At 38.1% G+C, this 22,807-nt stretch overlaps 3 protein-coding genes and 1 pseudogene across 3 annotated transcripts; all 4 read left to right on the top strand.

Moving 5' to 3' along the window:
• Window positions 1–932: 932 nt before the first annotated feature.
• LOC140996724 (arrestin domain-containing protein 3-like) lies at window positions 933–4,198 on the top strand. The gene is made up of 6 exons (XM_073467200.1): window positions 933–1,188; window positions 1,266–1,335; window positions 2,467–2,614; window positions 3,257–3,356; window positions 3,456–3,721; window positions 3,965–4,198. The coding sequence occupies exons 1-6, from the start codon at window positions 933–935 to the stop codon at window positions 4,061–4,063; spliced, it is 939 nt and encodes a 312-aa protein (XP_073323301.1). The 3' UTR covers window positions 4,064–4,198.
• A 1,216-nt stretch (window positions 4,199–5,414) lies between these two features.
• On the top strand, window positions 5,415–11,172 carry LOC140996798 (arrestin domain-containing protein 3-like). Its single transcript, XM_073467288.1, has 6 exons — window positions 5,415–5,745; window positions 5,823–5,892; window positions 9,046–9,193; window positions 9,379–9,481; window positions 9,581–9,846; window positions 10,090–11,172. Exons 1-6 carry the CDS (start codon window positions 5,478–5,480, stop codon window positions 10,186–10,188), a joined length of 954 nt encoding a protein of 317 aa, XP_073323389.1. The 5' UTR covers window positions 5,415–5,477; the 3' UTR covers window positions 10,189–11,172.
• Window positions 11,173–12,942: 1,770 nt separating this feature from the next.
• Window positions 12,943–16,181, top strand: LOC140995500 (arrestin domain-containing protein 3-like; annotated as a pseudogene).
• A 1,703-nt stretch (window positions 16,182–17,884) lies between these two features.
• On the top strand, window positions 17,885–21,472 carry LOC140995499 (arrestin domain-containing protein 3-like). Its single transcript, XM_073465505.1, has 7 exons — window positions 17,885–17,899; window positions 19,393–19,507; window positions 19,952–20,009; window positions 20,244–20,394; window positions 20,472–20,568; window positions 20,875–21,131; window positions 21,221–21,472. The coding sequence occupies exons 1-7, from the start codon at window positions 17,885–17,887 to the stop codon at window positions 21,470–21,472; spliced, it is 945 nt and encodes a 314-aa protein (XP_073321606.1).
• Window positions 21,473–22,807: the final 1,335 nt, after the last annotated feature.

The raw sequence follows: 22,807 nt of genomic DNA, 5'->3' as shown, positions 1-22,807 counted from the left end.
AAAGATCAGTATGGCCACATATTTTTGAAAAATAAAAATAAAATTGCAGCTGCCTTATTTACAACCAAAGTGCACAATGTCTAAGAGGAGAAGGGAGGGAAAATCTGAAACTACTCAAGCATGCATCTGTAAGTCATTGTCTTATTATGCATTGTAATAAGATAAAATAAGATAAATAAAGTTCTATCTTATCTTATCTTATCTTACCTTATCTTATCTTATCTTATCTTATCTGTAGGGAAGGTGTTTGCTGTACTGTTTGCAGTCTTTGTGTCTATTCTGGCTGATCAGTCCATCTAATGTATTACATTCTGAGTTTTCAGTATATGCTGAACATACGTATTATATAATGCATAATAGCAGTTTTCTTGCACATGTTGTAGGCTGTTGCTTAACCTTAGTTTATAGAGTACTGCAGGCCTACATATCAGGTTGTGTGTTAAAGTTGTGTCATTTCACACCAGAATCAGCAGCAGCCAGTTTGTTTAATTTCAGTGTTCTTATTTGTTGGCTCATGTTTTTACAAGCCATTTTTCATTTAGGACAAATTTTGCTTTTGTGTGATGGTGACAAAAGCTGATGGGGACATGTCCTCAGCATCCCAGGTCTAAATGACACCTGTGACCTGGGTGAGTAAAACCAAAACTGCCATTCATCAGTATAGACGTAATGTAGAGGCAAGAAATTAGATACATTTTGTATTTTGAGTGAGCAGAAACTCTTCATCTTCATCAGTCCTGTGCAACAACAAGAGGCCCTGACTCTGCCTCAAACCGGGGATGGGCCGGTGGGATCGGCGCATGCGCAGTCTGTTTTACTATTTTATTTTTGTGTACGTCTCCTTGGCCTTTTTTCACTGTGAGGAAAGTTTTGCCTTTTCGTAAACCAGATTACAGATTTCTGTTTATTGAGCCTTATGTCGAATCTCAACGATGTTCGAGCAGACGATCAAGAACTTCATCATCAATCTCAACGCCCTGAACGAGAGGAGTACTTTCTCCAGTGGTGATCTAATCACAGGACACATCTCCTTCCAGCTCACAAAGAAGACGACTGTCACTGCGATAATGATGGCAGTGAAAGGAATGGTGCACGTCCAGTGGACCTCAGGAGGGAAACACAAGAAAGTACACAAGGCAAAACTAGACTTCTTTGAATTAAAAAGCGTCATCGTGCCTGAAAACAGCGGTATGACCACACTGACACAATCTGGACACAGTCAGTCATTGTTGAGCAAAGTCACTCAGTCTGTGTTCCTCTTGCAGTTACTGGTGGTGGGACAAAACTTCAGCCTGGCACGCATGTGTATCCGTTTACATGTCAGCTCCCACAGGGGTATGTATGTCTGAGCTTTCTGCAGCTCTCAATTCAATTCAACTGGCTTCAATTCAGTGTGCGTGCGTACGTGTGTGTGTGTGTGTGTGTGTGTGTGTGTGTGTGCGTGCGTGCGTGTGTGTGTCGGTCACTCACTGTCCCTCAGGTTGTGGCATGTTGACACATATTGGGCAGCAAGGTATGCCCTATCTCCCTCTTCCAGGAGTATTTTTAATTTTGATATGTCGTTCAGCTCTTTGAACTCTGAGATTACAGAGTTGAACTTGTTAAAATAGATGTTCCTGGTTTCGTTGAATGTTTTACATTGTAGGAGAAAATGCATCTCTGTCTCAACCTCAACTGTCGAGCAAGCTCTCACAGCTCTCCTTGTCTCTGTTGCAGCAGTGTTGTACACAAGTACAGACAAGTCACACTTTACTAAAAACTAAAGATTTGTGTTGAAATCAGGGGTGGGAGTAACTAATTACAACTAGTCAAATAACTGTAAAGAAGTCATTTTTTGGGTAGAAAACCCTGACATACTGACAAAAAACCAACAAGTCTGCAGCAGTAACAGGGATGGAGTGGTGACCATGACCACTGAGCAGAACAGGAGTTGGGACTTATATATGCATGAATCAGGAACGGTTCAGAAGTAACTAATACTCTTGTGTAGCGTCAGAGAAGAATACTTTGTACTTTTACAAAGTGAACCATTAACCTATCAAAGGACAGTTATCACTTCTTCCACGAGTAGTTCTGAAAGAACTGATCTGCGTCTGGAAGAAATATGATATTTGGGTTGAAATGTCATGTCTCATGTTTTCATTAAGTTCTGTTCAGTTATGTTTATACTATATGATACAGAAAGAGAGTCAGAATAAAGCATTCAGTGCCATCTAGTAGTTAAATGGCCGCAGGGTCAGTTCACCCAAAGTGGAGAAAGACATGCAGTATTTTCTCTGAGGTATGCCACTATTGTTTTCTTCTACCATGTGATCGCAGGGCCTGTAGATGCTTTAACAATGTTTTCTCTAACATCGGAGCTTGCTGAATCTTTATTCCGCACCAAGATGTTTGTCTTGTCTCCAGGTTGGATCTGTTCCTATTATTTCCAGTTTGTAAAAAAATATATATTTTGTGACAATGCAGAGACTTCCCATCTTCCTTCAGTGGATACCATGGAGAAATAAAATACACCGTGAAAGTGGACATCAACAGATCCTGGCATCGGTCCAAGGACTTTGTGACAGAGTTCAACTTCGTGGACCGCATTGCTATCAACCAGCCAGAGCTGTCGGTAAGTCACTGTGATCATGTAAACCTGCCGAGGAGCAGCTAAAAAAGAGCTGATGGGCCTTTATTAACTCCAGTGTTCCTCCCACTTTATGTTTAGCTTGTACAGTTTCTATACTGTAAGTTTGCTGAGTGGTAATTTGATTGAACACATTAATTCAGGAAAATGCAACATGTAAGCATAAAACTGAGACGATAGAGGTCTGAAAACTTTTGTGACTTTGACACAAGGACCTTTTACAAGACATGGCTGCAGTGAGTGATGAAATGGAGGCAGTACTCACAGCTGCAAGAAGTTCAAAATATTTGGAAAAACCGATTTCCTTTAAAGTGTGAAGTTAACTTTGCAGTGGTATTCTCCCATGCAGTAAAAGAGAAAAGAAATCTTCTGGTATCCCCGCCCATTTTATCCAATCAGGACAGAGAACTCCATATAGAGGTGGTCCTGTCTGCACTTAACAGGATCGTCCTGTGTAGTGCTATGTCTAGTGATCACTGCTAGAGAGGAGGGAGGGGATTGCTAACTGCAAAACAGACAGGAAGTTCACTAAAATGACGCTTTCAGCAGCTTTAACGATTCATCAGATGCATTTATTTCCATCCCTCGCTTGTTCTCCACCACTGTCTCTGTGTTGTTTTTCTGCAGGCTCCTCTCTCAGGCAGCAACACTATGACAGTGTGCTGCCTGTGGTGTGCCTCGGGTCCCATCACAATTACAGCCAGTTCAGAGAAAAAAGCCTTCATCCCTGTTATTGTATCCATCCATCCATCATCCATCCATCCATCCATTTAATAATCATGATAACGAAGCTTGAACATTTTTAATTTTGTGTCTGTTCTTCCCTCAGGTGAAACTGCAAAAATAATTTGTGACATCAGCAATGCTTCATCTCGAATGGCTACTCCGACAGTAAAACTGAAGCAGAAACAGGGTTACTACTGCAGCAAAAGTGTCAACATAATTCATTTCAAAACCTTGAGTTCCTCGACTGGACAGCCCATCAGAGCTTACACCACTGACGTGAACACTGAGTTCATGCTCACTATACCCTCGTCTGCATCGTTGACCATCTCTAACTGCAACATCCTGGAGGTTGAATACTTTATTGAGGTTAGTACCAACAACAGACTGATGGTCTGAAGGTGCAGAATTTTAAGATGCTGGAAGAAATCCTTCATTCAGAGAGCTTTAATGTACTACTTTAAATACCTCTAAACAGTATAATAACCTGAAGTAATAATACTGAATGTGTTTTGATTTTCAGTGGATCAGAATTTGATTATTATCTGGTTCTTTAATACAGCCTCATGATGAATCTCACATCTGTGTCTTGTTTTCTTGTGTCTCCTATAGGTGAGCCTTAAAGTGTTGTCTTCCTCTGACCTCACAGTGATGATTCCCATCATCCTGTGCGATACCCCTGTAAACCCTCGTCCCCCACAATATTCATGAGTAAATGTGCGCATATGGTGAATTGTTACAAAGGCATTTAATATTACATAAAGGGAGGAATGCTTTTCTGTTGGGCTACACACTGTAATATCTCAGACTGGAGTTTTATTTCTCAGGGTTTTATTATCAGACTGAGCCTCAAGTGTGTACAGCTCAACACACAGTTTGTGTTGAAACTTTAGTTTTATGATATATTTTTTTCTCATATGCACTTTTAAACATGTTTCTTCTCTTTTACTTATTTGGTATTATTAAGCTGCTTATATAGTATTGCAACATTCAAATCCTATCTCTGTTTATATTATTGTTCACTACTTGATGTATCGCATGTCTCAAAGTGTTATAATAATTACCACTGCAGGTGGTATCACCGCTTGCCTTACTTTATTTTATCATTGAACCATCAACAGTGTAAACTGATTTTATGTTTACTGTCTCAAAGCAACTGATTAGTCTGTTAAACATTCCTCCATGTTTTAACTTGTTGTATAAGCTTTTTAAACTGGAATTGTAGTCAGTGTTGGTTATCAAACTACATAAATGTCATGTCAGGTTTAAAAGTATTGACACCATAGTGCTTTGTTTATACAGCAAGTGACTATTCAGTATGTTTAATATAAGCTAAAGTCACAAAGCTTGCTTGATGAAGCTGTGTTAAAGCACCATACTGCCTTAATTCAGCTGTCAGAGTAAGTTTTGTGTGTGTTTTATCTGTGTACTGTTTACTATGGATTATTGTTGACGTGTAGAGGAAATCTATTCTGTTTCAGGATATCACTGAGTAGATTGGAGCTCAGGGGGGAAAGATGTGTTACAGTTTGAATGTTTTTGCCACTTACACAATACCAAAGACTTCTGGAAAATATATTCCAGCGTGTGAAATCCCAGCTGAATCTTGAAGGGATTGTCTCAGGTATAGAATATAAGAGCCTCAAGAACATGATGCATTATAAATGTAATGAGAAAAATGATTGGGACTATATTATTGTAAGGATGTGTTTAGTGTATATGTTTAATATGTGTTGTGATTTTTCATCTTAACCACCGACATGTCTTTCAAAAAATATATAATATATATCATATAAATATGTTTTGGTAATTAAACCTATTCACTGCTAATTTTTAACTCACATGGTTTTTCCTTTTTATTTCTGTGCAATATGTGAAATATTCTCCTGTGGTTTGTAACTTGTAGTCTATTGCAGTATGACTCACTGTTATCGCGTATTTGTGTGTTATTCGTTACTCTGCCTTTAATGAGGGCTGGTCATCTGGCGCATGCGCATTGGTGTATTGTTTATTTTCAACGGGTGTTTCCTGCACATTTACTTTGACGGAAAGTTTTGCTTTTTCATAAACCAGATAAGTCTGTTGTGGGATTTTTGTTTGTTGAGCCTGAACTCGAATCTCAACGATGTTCGAGCACACGATCAAGAACTTCATCATCAATCTCAACGCCCTGAACGAGAGGAGTACTTTCTCCAGTGGTGATCTAATCACAGGAAACATCTCCTTCCAGCTCACAAAGGAGACGACTGTCACTGCGATAACGATGGCAATGAAAGGAAAGGCGAACGTCCACTGGTCCACTGGTTCAGGAGGGAAACGAGGCAACCGGAGACACTACTCGGCAAATTTGGATTTCTTTAAATTAAAAAGCGTCATCGTGCCTGAAAACAGCGGTATGACCACACTGACACAATCTGGACACAGTCAGTCATTGTTGAGCAAAGTCACTCAGTCTGTGTTCCTCTTGCAGTTACTGGTGGTGGGACAAAACTTCAGCCTGGCACGCATATGTATCCGTTCACATGCCAGCTCCCACAGGGGTATGTATGTCTGAGCTGTCTTCTACGGGAAGCCATTTCGGCCAAACCTACATACTTCACTTGCACATACATACTACACTTGCACATACATACTACACTTGCACATACATAGTTTACTTGCACATACATACTTCACTTGCACATACATAGTTTACTTGCACATACATACTTCACTTGCACATACATACTACACTTGCACATACATACATTACTTGCACATACATACTACACTTGCACATACATACATTACTTGCACATACATACTTCACTTGCACATACATACTACACTTGCACATACATACTTCACTTGCACATACATACTACACTTGCACATACATACTACACTTGCACATACATACATTACTTGCACATACATAGTTTACTTGCACATACATACTTCACTTGCACATACATACTACACTTGCACATACATACTACACTTGCACATACATACTACACTTGCACATACATACATTACTTGCACATACATAGTTTACTTGCACATACATACTTCACTTGCACATACATACTACACTTGCACATACATACTACACTTGCACATACATACCAATATACATCTGCTGTAGTCTCAAAATTTAGATCAACCAGTGATGGAAAGTAACTAAATGCAACTTACTCAAGTACTGTAATTAAGTACAATCTCTAGGTAGTTACTTATGTATTTTATGTATATATTGTACGTACTGCCTCGACCAACCGGTTGATTGAGGCAGATGGCCGCCCACCATTGAGTCCGGTTGTGCTCCGATGTTTCTGCCTGTTAAAAGGCAGTTATTTCTTGCCACTGTCACCAAGTGCTTGCTCATGGGGGAAATGTTGGCTCTGTAAATAAATGAATCAAGGACTATGGTGTAGACCTACTCAATTTGGAAAGTGTCATGACATGACTTTTGTTGTGAATTGGCACTATACAAATAAAGATTGATTGATTGATTGATTGTATTCTATGTATGTATTGTATGTAATGTATTCCTTTTATCTGATGACTTTAGTTACTAGGTGTTGCAGATTCAGGTTATTCAGTCTTGATAGGCTTACAGTTCTGACGTGTAACCAATCAGATATTGTTGTGGGCGGAACATTGAGTGAGACCACAGAGTGGTGACTACAGACACACGGGGATGCTGCAACAGAGGCAGAGTAGCACATTTTTAAAAGTCTTTATTTTGTTGGCAATTGGACAAAGAAAATACCAATAATGATAATAAAATGCAGAATAATCCAAATAATCAACCAGGTCGATAGCCAGTCTATCCTTAACTATAATTCCATCAATAAGTAACATGATGAAGGAATGTGTCACTGTTTTGGTCAATGGTTTCATATACTTTCTATAAGAAAACCTCTAAAAACATAATTCCAGACTAAATCTTATCAAATGTTTTTTTCTTTCTGTTAAAAGTTTCTGCTCCAGTTTCATCCATATACACAGTACATGATGCATGTTTTTTCTTTTTCTGTTTCATTTTTCTGTGTTTATTCTGATTCTATACATGACGGCACTGCTAGTACTCTACTATCACCTCATTCTTAATTCCTCTCGTGTCTGCAAAGTTTGCTTGATTGTTTTCTAATTCTCAATTCTTTGTACTTTCCTATTTCATGTCTGTATTGTTATTGTTTTTGTTTTAACTTGGGAGCCCAGGAAGACTAGAGGCACATGCATGTGCTTCTAATGAGGATTTAAATAAATACATTTCTGTCAGTTTGTGGGTCCTTGATGTGAAAAAGGTTGATGACCTTTGCACTGCAGGCCTTCTGAAATCTGGTCACACTGTAACATTAGCTCGGGATATTGTGTCAGGGATCTGTTATTGAACAGAACATCAGCTCCGGAGGCAAAAAGGCAACAGGATTATTATCACACAGTGTATTACTTCAGTTTGTTAGTTGCTTCTTATTCCTTACTCTGCCCTATTTTGATGAATAAAAGCAAAAAAAATCAAGGAAATAAGGGATGCCTGTGCTTTATGGGACAGCTTATCAATAAGCTAAACTTCCAGGAGTGTCCAGTCCAGTCTGAGTCTCCCAGTACGAGGAGATTAATGGACAGTTAGTTTTTATAACAGATGACGATTTACATTTCTTCATTTTGGATCTGTCTGCTTCGAAATGATCTGTCTCGTCAAACACTGAACTTAAGCCTGAAGTCCCGCTTATAAAGACTTAGCAAGTATATTGAACAATAGCCACACACTGTAGTGCTGCAGAGATGCCCTGGCCTACAAATCTTGTTGTCAAGATGGAAGACAACATGACTGTTTTGAACAGACCCAACTAATGTCGCATGATCTGGATTTTAAGAGTTTTCCAGTGCAAAATAAATATTTTTCAACACACAGTAGATACAAACCACCAAAGGGCAAATCTGATATATTGAGTAATGCACAGCATTCTATACATCTGTAAGAAGCCAAGCAAAAGTTGTGACTGGTCATTTGTACAATATGTTCTCCCTCTCTCCACTCCAGAGAAAATCTCATAACTAAGAGGAAACTGCTGGCAGGTCTGTTCCCTTCTTAAATAGAGCAAGTATGAAAAGATATGTGGTCAAGTTAACTTGTGCCAGGAGTTTTTATTTGCCTTGTGCTGTCAGTTTTTAATGGGTCTTTATGGGTGTATTGTGTATCATTAATCTGTCAAAGGGCAGTTATTAAAGTATTGATAAACATTGTGTTTATAATGCCACAGAGAAGCTTATTCCACGAGTAGTCCTGAAAGAACTGATGGGCATCTGGAAGAAATATGACATTTGGGTTTGAAATGTCATATCATGTTTTCATTAAGTTATGTTCAGTTATGGTTTATATGAAGTGATGCACAGAGGGTGTCAGAATAAAGCATTCAGTGCCATCTAGTAGTTAAATGACCACAGGGTCAGTTCACCCAAAGTGGAGAAAGACATGAGAGTGAAACCAGGACATGTCAACAGCTTCTCTGGTATATTGATGTGCACAGATTACCATTACATTTAGAAAAAGACTGATTACTAAACTGAGGTACATTACTATTGTTTTCTTCTACCATGTGATGCCTTAACATGGTTTTCTCGGAGCTTGTTGAAACTTTTTTCTGCACCAAGATGTTTGTCTTGTCTCCAGCTTGAAAAATATATATTTTGTAACAATGCAGTGACTTCCCATCTTCCTTCCATGGGGTTCATGGACAGATAACGTACACCTTGACAGTCGGCATCAACAGACCCTGGCATCTGTCCAAGGACTTCGTGACAGAGTTAAACTTCATGAACCGCATTGATATCAACCAGCCAGAGCTGTCTGTAAGTGATTTGTAAATGTTTGCTGCTATGTGATGATGTAGAGAGGAGGGAGGGGATTGCTAACTGCAAAACAGACAGGAAGTTCACTAAAATGACGCTTTCAGCAGCTTTAACGATTCATCAGATGCATTTATTTCCATCCCTCGCTTGTTCTCCACCACTGTCTCTGTGTTGTTTTTCTGCAGGCTCCTCTCTCAGGCAGCAACACTATGACAGTGTGCTGCCTGTGGTGTGCCTCGGGTCCCATCACAATTACAGCCAGTTCAGAGAAAAAAGCCTTCATCCCTGGTATTGTATCCATCCATCCATCATACACCCATCCATCCATTTAATAATCATGATAGTGATGCTTGAAAATTGTGCATTTTGTGTCTGTTCTTCCCTCAGGTGAAACTGCAAAAATAATTTGCGACTTTAGCAATGCTTCATCTCGAGAGGCTACCCCAAAGTTAAAACTGAAGCAGAAACAGGGTTTCTACACCCACAACAGGGTCAGCCGGAGGATTTATTTCAAAACCTTGAGTTCCTCGACTGGACAGCCCATCAGAGCTTACACCGCTGACGTGCACACTGAGTTCATGCTCACTATACCCTCGTCTGCATCGTTGACCATCTCTAACTGCAGCATCCTGGAGGTTGAATACTTTATTGAGGTTAGTACCAACAACAGACTGATGGTCTGAAGGTGCAGAATTTTAAGATGCTGGAAGAAATCCTTCATTCAGAGAGCTTTAATGTACTACTTTAAATACCTCTAAACAGTATAATAACCTGAAGTAATAATACTGTATGTGTTTTGATTTTCAGTGGATCAGAATTTGATTATTATCTGGTTCTTTAATACAGCCTCATGATGAATCTCACGTCTGTGTCTTGTTTTCTTGTGTCTCCTATAGGTGAGCCTTAAAGTGTCGTCTTCCTCTGAACTCACAGTGATGATTCCCATCATCCTGTGCGATACCCCTGTAAACCCCAGTCCCCCACAATATTCATGAGTAAATGTGCGCATATGGTGAATTGTTACAAAGGCATTTAATATTACATAAAGGGAGGAATGCTTTTCTGTTGGGCTACACACTGTAATATCTCAGAGTGGAGTTTTATTTCTCAGGGTTTTATTATCAGACTGAGCCTCAAATGTGTACAGCTCAACACACAGTTTGTGTTGAAACTTTAGTTTTGTGATTTTTTAGAACATGTCTCTTCTTCTCTTTTACTCATTTTGATATTAATGAGCTGCTTTTATTGTCTTGCAACATTCAAATAATATCTCTGTTTATGTTATAGTTCACTAATTGATGTATTGCATGTCTCAATGTGTTATAGTAACTACTACTGGCCTTACGGTATTATATCATTGAACCACAACAAACACAAACACTACAAAATACAATAACAGTGTAAATTGATTTAATGTTTACTGTTTCATAGAAAGTAACTGAACACTCTGTTAAACACTCCTCCATGTTTTACTTCTTGACAGCTGTGTGTTCACAGGCCCTCTTTGAAATTGTTGTCAGTGTTGGTTCTCAAACTATATAAAGTGTCATATCAGGTTTAAAAGTATATACACCATAGTGCTTTTCTTTTACAGCAACTGACTATTCAGTATGTTAAATATAAGCCAAAGACACAAAGCTTGCTTTGATGAAACTGTTACAGCATTTAAGTGCCTTTATTCAGTTACAGCGAGTGTGTATTTTCTCCATTCACTGTGGATTATTATAGACTTCTAGCAGAAATCTGTTCCATGTCATTGTATGACTGAGTAGACTGAAGGAGGGAAAAGTTATGTGGCTGTTTGAATGTTGTTGCCACTTAAAAATAACAAAGATAATATTATCGATGTGTATTTCCAATGTCGATTGTTACCATTCAGATAAGATTCTCCTGTTCTTTAAATGGAAAATATGTTAAATGTTATGAGAAAAATCTTTTGTAAATATTTATATTGTGTAAATATATCATTATATCAAGTATATGTTGGTATTATTCTTATTTTCTTCCTCTCAACTACCACAACGTCTTTTAACTGTGTATATTACTCTGTAATCTGACTAAATTAATAGTTTGGGTGCACTAATGGTGAATGTAATCTATATGATGATGATGATTATAGTGATGATGATGACAAAGACCTACCATGCAATCAGCTGAATTTTTGGCTGAACTGATTTAACACAATGCACCAAATTGTATCAAACGTTTTGCTCCCTTCAACAGAGAACATGCAGCAAGTACCGTGTTAACTAAATTCACTTATTTTGCCTTATAATGTGCGGCTGTGGCTCAGGGGTAGCGCCAGTGTCTTGTTCGCTGGTTCGATTCCTCTGGTCTGCACGTCGTTCCTTGGGCAAGATACTGAACCCCAAACTGCTCCTGATGTGCTGGTTAGCACCTTGCATGGCAGCCACCGCCATCAGTGTATGTATGAATTACTGTAAGTCACTTTGGACAAAAGCTTCTGCTAAATGCCCTAAATGTATAATTGCAAACACCATCAGCTTGATGTTTTGTCATAAAATGTGTTTTTTTCATAGAAAACATTTTAAAAACATTGATTTTTCCCTTTGACAGCTGTGCGTAACACAGTCTAATCACATATGACATAATGACATAATGTCTAACACATATTTCTAGTACTATAAAGTTGTTCCTGCGAATGATGTCATAAACCCCAGCAAATATCAACAATGTCACTGTCAAATTCGAGGAAAGTAGAAAATCAGTTGTCCAACATGACTGTATGGCAGGTGACAGTATCTTGACAACTGGTAAAGTCACATAAGCCTTTTTACAGACATCCATTTACGACTTCCTCATTAACTTGTGTAATGTACTGTAAAAGGTAATATACTCAATAGTACTATGATAAAATGAGACATGATTTAGTCAACATGGCACTGACAAACTGTATGTTGTATTTATTAGTTTCTGGTAACCGAAGCACTGTAGTTATAAATGACGTGTCACTTTCTAACTCACTCTCTTGATAAGAACTGCTTACCAAAATAACACTGAAAGATGATTAGTGCTTCTTACACACATTTCTGTAGAAAAGTATACATTTGCCAACATTATGATGCATTCAAGCATGTTTATCCTCACACCATTAATATATCAACTGACCTGCAGAGCCACTGAACCAACAGTCTGTTCACCATACTGCTGAAAAACAAGTAAAAGCAGACAATTATTAGAAAAAATGTTTACCAGAAATAACAGAAATACAGAGTATTATAAAAATAACAATAAAGAGTTTTTGCAGTGCACAAGTATCTGCTGTTTTACCACCAGAGACTCCTGAATTCTTCCTCGGCATTCCACCTTAAAAAATATATTTTTGAAATGTGTCTTTTATGAATCAGAATCAGAAATGAATTAGTATATATGGGGAGTACAGCAATCATTCTAGGATATGTGTCTTAAAACGATAAATAATTAACCTTGTTACCTTGTAACTGATAGACTTCTCATGGAATGCATATACTAAAATATTATTTTATTATTTCCTGCAACATGAACATCTGACATGATCCCTGCTGATAACATGTTTGACCCATATAAGGATAGCCCAGCCCATAGTGTATGCTGCCAGCAGTTCTAACCACTAAGCAAGATTAATTGAAGCGATGTGTGACTATTACCAAAACCAGAGTGTCTATAAGCATGTAGACACGCCTCTCAAGATATAAAATCTCCGTCCTCACTGTCTTACCTGGCACTTACAGCTTTGATTGGTGGTCAACATGTCAAGTACTATCAAGAGCTTTTCAGTGGGATATAATCCCATAAACAAAAGCAATACTTTCTCCAGTGGTGATTTTATTACAGGACAAATTACACTGGAACTGACACAAGACTGCAACATCAAGTCACTCCGTATAAAGCTGAAGGGAAAAGCAGAAGTCACATGGTATGAGTATGGTAGAAAAACACTCCTAAGGTTCCATTCTGAACTGAAGTACTTCAGCATCAAGCAATTTCTAATTGAGGAGGGCAACGGTAAGTGAACTACTTATGTCATATCATGCTGTAATCAGATAGTTTTCACCTATTGTATTTTTTAAAGGAAAACAATTTACATGGCCTTATGAAAAGGTGTTTTTGTATTTCCTCTTTTGTCTCTTAACTGTATTGTTTCAATCCTGCATTAAGGGTATCTGCACATACAATATGACACACAGCATAGTATTAGTTTGTGGTAATTTTAAGTTTTCTGCCACTTGGTTTTCCTTATTCAACACCTTGAAAAATGGGCAAACCTGCTGAAAAAAGTAGTCTTCGAGCATGAAATGTATTCATTTATGGTCTGGTTAACATATCCCGTGGTGGAAGCTACATTAAGGCTTTACCTGTTTTATTTGATATTACGCCCTCATGTGTCACTTCTTGCTTTTCAGTTCCTCCTGTGTTCTTCCCTCCCAGTGTTTTTCCGTTAGTTCTCTCACCTCCCCTCTTCCCTCCTCACTCCACCTGTTCCTGATCCCCTTAGTGTGTCTGTGTATATAGTCTTTGTTCTCCCTCTTGTCTTTGTCAGTTCGTTCCGTGATGTTTCGTTTCCCGTCCGTTGTTCGATTGTTACTACGTCTTGGTCCATCATCCTGTCTTCATCCAAGTTTCCCTGTGATGCCCCCCATGGTATGTTCCGGTTTTTGCTCCTTGTTGTTTCCATTGATTTGTACTTTGCTTTTGTTTGTACTTTGTTTAAGCTCTTTTGTTGATACTTTGTCTTTTGTCTTTTGACTTGCTTTTTGTTTTCGCTTTTTGGATTTTTGGATTTGTTTGCAGACCTCAGCTTTGTTAAATAAAGCTTGCTTTTTGTTCCCTTATTCCTGCCTCACCCGTGTGTCTGCGTTAAGGTCCTCACCTTACTAAAAAACAGTATACAACATTTATTGCTTTTCAGGCAATTGTATTGTTAGCCAAGGGTGCCATGACTACCCATTCACCTTCCAGATCCCTGCACGGTGAGTTCTCTCTAAAAAATACTCTAATAAACATTTTAGTCTTAAACATAAACACATATGATTTGTTTTTTATAATATAATATAATATAATATAATATAATATAATATGATATGATATGATATGATATAATATAATATAATATAATATAATATAATATAATATAAAATCATATCATATCATATCATATCATATCATATAATGTAATATTATATTATATTATATTACAATTAATAATCATTAATTATATATATATATCTTTTTCATTATCTATTATTAACAAGCATTTATCATAATGTAAACAATCTTTAATTTTCACTTGACCTGATATGTAGTTCCTCCTGCTGCTTTGTGAGTATCAGCCTTACACATGTAATTATAGTGCTACTGAAAGAGTACTGCTGTCACTAATCCAGTCTGTTTTTTACATTACAACTTGCAGAGACCTGCCACCCTCCTTCAAAAGCAGAGAGGGAAAGATCCTGTACACACTGGAGGCCAACCTGAGCCGGTCGATGAGAGTAGACAGTAAAGCTATGGCGCAGTTCACCCTCAGACAGGACTGGAAGCTAAACAGTAATCCATTGCTGATGGTACTGACCTTACCACAAAAACACACACACACACACATACACACAAAAGCATGTATATATATGTAATATATGACTTTGACACTGCTGCAGTGATGACGAGTAACACTATCTGAGGCAGTAATTTGTCATTTTCCTGTCAGAGTGCACAGCAAGATGTCAGTGAGAAGAAACTGAAGCTCTTCTCATCGGGAACAGTGAGCATGGATGTAAATATTGAGCGAACAGGCTTCTACCAAGGTAATTTTAGATCATGTGTCATCTGAAATTATTGAATTATACATACAGACATGTTTTATGGTCTACAGATAAGACATCAACAAATGAGACATGAAGCAATAGTGATGGAAAAGAGATAATCCTAATACTTTGTCTAGGTTGGAGGGTTTGCTCTTTCAAAGCACACAAAGCAACGTCAGAAATGTAATTTGAAAATAATTGTCAAGCTTTAAATTCTCTCTCCTACAATCATGGTTTTCTGATACAGCTTAACTTGCTCTGGCATGACCAGTAGCTCATAGTGTCTCATGTAAGCAAATGTTAGCAAAGTTGAGATAGATAATAGTTATATAACTGACGTTACTCAGTCAGCATGCAGATTTTGTAACCCTTTTGTATGTGTGCTTCTTTTTTGGCAAAATTATAGCGTTTATCGACGCGAGGGTTACATAGACTAATTTTAATATGTGAGCATTACTGAATAGAAATTGTGGATATTATTTTAATATCTTCAAAGGTTTCTAATTTGGTATTTAGTTCTTGTTAATTCAAGTACATTGCACACTTTAATTTGTCATGCGTCTACAACTAGTGCAGGGGTAAACACTCGACTTTAGTTTTGTAATATAAAATACTGTATGCAATAAGATTATGGCTGTCTATCAGTCAACCAGAGAATAAGAAGTTATGTTTAAGAGAGCATGTGTTGCGATTACAAGCATTGTGAATTATGTGCTGCTCTGTTTTGCAGGGGAAGGCATAAAGGTCCATTCACAACAAGTCGTCTCGTGATATTAAACCCAAGTACTTGTTGTATATGCAGCATAGTTACTTTGCGGACCGAAAGATGAGAGTCGGAGACAAAAAAATCCTGAAAGAAGTGGGTGACCCCATCCCACCCTCTGCAGCTCAGACTGTCACCAGGGTCCTCGCCATCCCTCCTGACACGTGTGTGTCCATCTTAAACTGCGACATCCTCAAAGTGGAGTACAGACTCAAGGTGTGTGTCTCTTCACAGAACATTTCAAAATGTCTTTATGTCTTAATCGCTGTGATAAGTGCTGACTATGTCTCCACCACAGGTCTATTTGGATGTGAAGTATGCTTCAGACCCCAAGATTGAGTTCCCCATAGTCATCCTGCACGCTTTACAGGGGCCTGATGAGGAGCATCTGCCTGCTGATCCTACCTTTGGCTCTGAAGCATCATAAGAATCTTGGATAATGGAGTTGATCAGCTCTTGGATCACTGGGGTGATTTGACTGCCAGTAAATAACTTACTTCACTTGATCTTGTGTTTAATGAGGCACCCGGACATGTTGTAGGTTACGTCATGAAGCACATGTATTCAAAATGTATAATATATAAAAATTTGGGTTTGATTGAGTTTGTATATGAACCAGATCCAGAGTGAAGTAACACCATGACAGTCATGTTTGGTTAGCATTAGCTGGAGTAGGATAAACATGTGTTGAGATGATTTAATTTTGATGTTCTGCCTGTAGATGTTTTTGACGCAAATATGATGCAGTGCATTTCGTTTCCTATAGGAGGCAGCAACACTTAGGGTCACTGTGTCAGGAGATTAATTTGGAGGTTTTGTTCGTCATGCTTGTCTGTATCATATCTTTTTTTATTCATTTATTTGTATTTTTATTACAATGGGTCACAAACCGGTCGGATCATGGCTGAAAACTGCCACACGTTTCCCATACTGTTGTTCCTGCCAGTGATGACATCAACCCCAGCAAATACTCATAATGCCACTGTCAAAGTTGTAGAAAGTAGAAAGTCGCCATCAGCTGTGCAAGATGACAATAACCATAGTCACATAAACAGGGAAGCCTTCATGACAGCTTTACGGACAGTCTGATATCAAGAGGCTATGGACTTCCTTACTAACTTGTGTAATGTACTGTAAAATGCAATATACCTAATTGTCATGTATTAAAATGAGTCATGATTTAGTTCACAAGGCACTGACACAATATGGAAATAAATTCTATGTGTTGTATTTAATGATTTATTTGTAACTATGACGCACTGTATAGATGGTGTGTTACTTTCTAACGCACTCTCTTAAAAAGAACAGAATGACACTGAAAGATGATTAGTGCTTCTTACACACATTTCTGTAGAAAAGTATACATTTGTCGACATTATGGTGCTTTCAAGCACGTTTATCCTCACACCATTAAGACATCAAGTGGACTTCAGAACCCTGTTGATGAAAAATAAGGGAAAAACAATCATCACAAAATATTTCTTACTAGAAATAAGACAAATATAATCAAAATTTTGAGTTTTTGCAGTGCAGAAGTATCCTCTAGCATACCACCAGACTACAGACAAGATTCTTTCATCAGGCTGTGGGACTCCTGAATTCATCCTCAGAATTCCACCTTAAATAATATACATTTTCAAATTTTTGTCTCACTGAGTATATGTGACGTCTACACCAACCATTTTCTTACACAACTCTGTGGTTTTGCTTAGCGTCTACCAATCTGTTCTGCAGTGGTCATCAACTGGCAGCCCGCGGGCCGGGTCCAGCCTGCCGAACCTTCCAATCCGGCCCGCAACTGGATTCCAAAATTGTGAGGATCAAAGAGAAAATATCGTGTGGTACCCGCTATTCAAGCAACAGAAAAAAACAACTGAGACTGAAAAAACTATCAGAAATCCCCACCTTTTATGACTCTCATAGTCTGTTTACATTCCAAAATGAGGACAAACTCGCTGCACTGTTTAACATTTATTGTTTTACATACTGTTCTTCTTTGACATAATTTTTCCACATGCCCTTGCTTAACATTTGTTTTTATTTCAAAGTCTCAACAACAAGCTTCAAACTAACAGACTTCTCAGTACAACAAGAAAAGAAGAGAAACCAACTGGCATAACCTAAAAGAGCATGGTAAATACCGTGGTAACAGAACAAATCACAAGTCACAAATAATGCTCGGCACATCAAATAAAACGTTGAGTAGGCTAGACTACTCCTGGTGGTTGCCTGTGGTATAGGTGATAGGAGCCTGACTGGTAAAGGCTAAAAATGCCTTCAGTTTTGTAATAAAATTAAAATATCTAAACAATAAACATGAAACAATAATGTTTTAGGCCAAAATGTGATTTTTATTTCATTTAATTTGAATGTCCGGCCCCCAAGGTGTCTGTCCAGAAAAATTCTGGCCCTCCGACAAATATAGTTGGTGACCCCTGATGTACTGGTTTATTACAAAAATCAGTGTGTCTATTCCCTGTCTCTGGCCTTACATTCAGCTTTGATTGTTGATCATCATGTCTCAGAGATTCAAATTTTCAAACTGTTAAGCTGATATTATCAATTCTAAGGGGAACATTTTTTAATGGTTTCAAATTTGAAACAAATACAAAATGGAAGTATATTGACAAGTAGTCTCAGACTTTTGACCACACTGTATTTCAAATAGTTGTTCATGCTAATGAACACATCAACCCTAGCAGATAACAACAACGTCACTATCAAAGTGGAAGAAAGTAGAAAGGTGTGTCTTGGACTGGTGACAGTAACTTGACAACTTTTATAGCCACATTCCCACAGTAGTTTTCAGGACGGCTTTAAGGACAGTCACCAGTCACCAGTCATACCACCAGGCTATGGACTTTAACATTAGATTATGTCATACACTTGTTAATATACTCAAGTGGAATATAATAAAATGAGTCATGATTAAGTGCACAGGGTGCAGACTCAATATGGAAAAAACGTGTTCATAGTAAATATAAAATTTTGTAACTGTATAAATAAGGTGTCACTTGTTTTCTTGCTGTCTAAGTAAGAACTGCCTACCAGAATAACATTTAAAGGTGATTAGGGACACTTTCACACATTTCTTTAGAAATATACGCATATATTCACTAGCATTGTATTGCTTTCAAGCATGTTTATCCTCACAACTTCAGACATCAGGTGAACTGCAGAACCACTGAACAACAGTCCGTTCACCATGCTCCCATCTGAAGTATCCACTGCTATACCACCAGACTATAGACTGTGAGACTCCTCAATTCAGTCTCCACATTCCACCTTAAAATACAACATTTTAAGGCTGTGAATTGTTGCTTTATGAAGTAGCATAGCTACTATAACATCTGTTTCTTACCGGAGACAAAGATTTATTGATGTTTTGGTTTAATTATTACCAAAATTAAAGTGTGTCTCTGTATGCAGACACACCTCTCAGCACATAAAATCTCTGTCCTCACTGGCCTTACTTACAGCTTTGATCAGTGATCATCATGTTAAGTACTATTAAGAGCTTTTCAGTCGGATATAATCCCATAAACCAAAGCAATATTTTCACCAGCAGCGATTGTATTACAGGGCAAATTACACTGGAACTGGCAAAAGACTGCGAAATATATTCGCTCTGTGTAAAGCTGACGGGAAAAGCAGAAGTCCGGTGGGTGGAACTAGATGGAAAAAAAAGTAAAACCTACTATGCCAAAGAGAAGTACTTCAGCATCAAGCAAGTTATCATTGAGGAGAGCAAAGGTAAGTGAACCACTGATGTCTGAAACAACCTGCTGTAATCAGATTGATTTGAATAATTCATTTCATTGTGGTCTTTTGTCACTCAACTACTGTTTTTATTGAGCAAAAAAAGTGTATTTGCACATACAACATGACATAGAGCCTGGTATGGTAAGACTTAAGGATGTACAGGAGGTCAAATAAATCCCATAATCTGCATTCAAACAAAAATACCGTACATACTGCAGATACTGAAACATACTCGTCTAAAGTGAAAGTTAGATGTTTGTGCCTTCGTGACCAACTCACACTTATAGCAAACACAGGTTAAAACAGGAGGTTTGTTCTTAAATTTTCTCGCAGTGGGCAACCATGCTGACTCGAGTAGTCTAAGAGAAATGTATTAATATGTTTGCTTAACAAACCTTGATGGAAGCTTTATTAAGGCACTTTATTGTCTTTCAGGCAGTGTTAATAACAAGGGCTGCCATGTGTACCCGTTCACCTTTCAGATCCCTGCACAGTGAGTTTCTCTCTTTAAAAAGACATAAAAACAATTTGAATATTTGTGTCTCTAAACATTAACACATTAAAGTTTGTTCTTTATTTGTCATTAATAACTAGTGTCTGTCATACTACAATCTTTAGCTTTATGATGTAGTTCCTCTTGATGCTTTTTGAGTATCAACTTTTGACAATCTACGTATAGTGCTGATGTCACTTATCCAGTCCATGTTTTTTACATTACGTCTTGCAGAGACCTGCCGTCCTCCTTCCAAGACACATATGGAAAGATCGTGTACACACTAGAGGCCAATCTGAGCAGGCCGAAGAGAGCAGACAGCAAAGCTAAGGCGCAGTTCACCCTCAGACACAATGAGAACCTGAACAGTAATCCATCACTGATGGTACATACACACACATAAAAGCATGTCCAATATGTTTGACTTTGACACACTATGCTAATTTGTCATTTTCCTGTCAGAGTGGACAACAAGATATCACTGAGAAGAAACTGAAGCTCTTCTCATCGGGAACAGTGAGCATGGATGCAAATATTGAGCGAACAGGCTTCCACCAAGGTAACTTTAGATCATGTGTGATCTGAAATGATTGAATTAAACATTGACTTTACAGATTATTTGAACAGTGCTGCAGCAAAACATAAATGCTTTGCACTTGAACCATGCAGAGCTCAAAGTCCATTGCCTTCTGACACATTATGTACTGTCAATAATGAAGTGGCTTTAATTGGTCATGTGTCTCCAGCTAATGCAGAGGTTAACAGCTGTAGTTTTGTTTATAAATATTGAATGCAGTATAAGATTATTGCTGTCTATCACTCATGTTTAGGAGTATTGTGTATTAAATGCTTCTCTGTTTTGCAGGAGAAGGCATAAAGGTTGTGGCCACCATTTACAACAAATCGTCTCGTGACATTAAACCCAAGTACTTGTTGTATATGAAGAGTAGTTACTTTGCAAAGGGGAAGTGGAGACTCGACAGCAAAAAAATACTGAAAGAGGTGGGTGACCCCATCCCACCTTCTGCAGATCAGACTGTCACCAGGGTCATCACCATCCCTCCTGACACGTGTGTGTCCATCTTAAACTGCAACATCCTCAAAGTGGAGTACAGAATGAAGGTGTGTATGTCTCCACAAAACATCTCAGTATGTCTTCATGTCAACAGGGCTGCATGATCATTATAATAAGTACGATGTCTCCACCACAGGTCTATCTGGATGTCAAGTACGCTTCAGACCCTGAGATCAGGTTCCCTATAGTCATCCTGTCCGCTTTACAAGGGCCTGATGGGGAGCATCTGCCTGCTGATCCTACCTATGGATCTGGAACATGTGCAGGCTCAGACATGCCAGGAGGAACCAACTACCTACAAAACCCAGCAGCCTCTGGCCCTCCACCTCCAACCTATGAGACATATGGGATGCACCCCCCATTAAAAGATTCCACTGAGAAATTATAGATTCTCAAATATAGATTTGGAGCAAGCACTCTTTTTAGACACTATCAGTGCATTGTATTGTATCCAGACAAAACAACAAGAATGATGGCATTGCAAAGATTTCTCTTTTCTAAAATGTTTGGGAAAAACTTTCTTTACTTGATCTTGTGTTGTGTTAAATGACGAATACTGACATGTTGCAAATTATGTCATGACAAATATGTATTTTGCTATGCTTGCCCCCTGTACATAAACAATAAATGCAAATGTGCATAATCTACTGCTCCTTAATAAAATCCCTTATTCCAGAGATCACCTAGTGCCACAGAGACATAATGCAGTTTTCAGTCTCTCTGGTGTCTGACAACACAAGACTTGTATGAATAAATTGTAATGGAAACTATGATAACGTTGTAATAGTAGGATTTCCAAATTTGGAATCTAACCTCTTTGCCACAAGCACGATACAATTATATGATATCACAGTGTAGAAATAGATTTGTAGCAAAAATCATGAATGGAATAATGTCAAATGCACCTTGGCCTATGGAACAAAGGCACCCCTCTGGATCCAACTGCTCTGACCCATAATCTTTATGACATATTGGTTAATACGAATATAAACCAACTCAAACTACAGATAAGCCTTCAGTCACTAGATGTTGGCAAACTCTCCTGAACATTTGACACATGGAAAATAAAATCTGATTGAGTCACATGCTGGCTGTGGTCATACCTGTAGTTACCTGTGGAAGAGTAAGTAAGTTATGAACTTAATGATCAAAAGTGGGCTGGAGGGGGTTTCTTGTGTCGACTGATTTCATGTGAACAGAACAGCGCAGAGACTTCAGCTGATACAGATCATACTTGTACATATAACGGTTGATGGAAGGAAGTAAATAAGGCACTGGGCAGCAAATCTTCCAAACTTTCTTTTTTATTGTTTGAGCAGCAGTTTTCTCACTCTGTAAAAATGAATGCTTATCATATAAATATCAGTATCAGAAATGTTATACTTGAAACCTCTGTACTCCCTATGATACATATTTGAATCTTATTAGTAATAATGTATGGCTATGATATTATTCACTTGTTTTAAATCAGGACTGATGTTTCTATAAACCTTCATAATAACAATATCTTACAACAACAGTCATAAAACAGCTGAGGCATCATAATAATTTATACAGTCAAGAATCCCAGTGACTCAGAATTCACACCACACATAACAACAGTCACAGAAATCATAGCATAATGAAGCCTGTAATGTTCAGGCTGATGTTGTAGTTAGTGATGGTTCCCTTGTTGAATTGCATTTAATGAGAGGTGTTGATAATATTCCATGCCTCCAAAGGG

The sequence above is a fragment of the Pagrus major genome, chromosome 5 (assembly GCF_040436345.1).
Source record: "Pagrus major chromosome 5, Pma_NU_1.0".
Taxonomy (NCBI): domain Eukaryota; kingdom Metazoa; phylum Chordata; class Actinopteri; order Spariformes; family Sparidae; genus Pagrus; species Pagrus major.
Note: the sequence above shows the minus strand (reverse complement) of the source record. Positions and strands in the feature narration are given on the sequence as shown.

Coding starts and splice junctions, on each gene's coding strand:
- LOC140996724 (XM_073467200.1), top strand. CDS start 933: ATGTTCGAGCAGACGATCAAGAACTTCATCATCAATCTCAACGCCCTG. Junction 3,357..3,455: donor AGAGAAAAAAGCCTTCATCC/CTGTTATTGTAT, acceptor CTGTTCTTCCCT/CAGGTGAAACTGCAAAAATA. Junction 3,722..3,964: donor AGGTTGAATACTTTATTGAG/GTTAGTACCAAC, acceptor TGTCTCCTATAG/GTGAGCCTTAAAGTGTTGTC.
- LOC140996798 (XM_073467288.1), top strand. CDS start 5,478: ATGTTCGAGCACACGATCAAGAACTTCATCATCAATCTCAACGCCCTG. Junction 5,893..9,045: donor ACATGCCAGCTCCCACAGGG/GTATGTATGTCT, acceptor GTAACAATGCAG/TGACTTCCCATCTTCCTTCC. Junction 9,194..9,378: donor TCAACCAGCCAGAGCTGTCT/GTAAGTGATTTG, acceptor GTTTTTCTGCAG/GCTCCTCTCTCAGGCAGCAA.
- LOC140995499 (XM_073465505.1), top strand. Junction 20,010..20,243: donor ACCTTTCAGATCCCTGCACA/GTGAGTTTCTCT, acceptor TACGTCTTGCAG/AGACCTGCCGTCCTCCTTCC. Junction 20,569..20,874: donor GCGAACAGGCTTCCACCAAG/GTAACTTTAGAT, acceptor TCTGTTTTGCAG/GAGAAGGCATAAAGGTTGTG.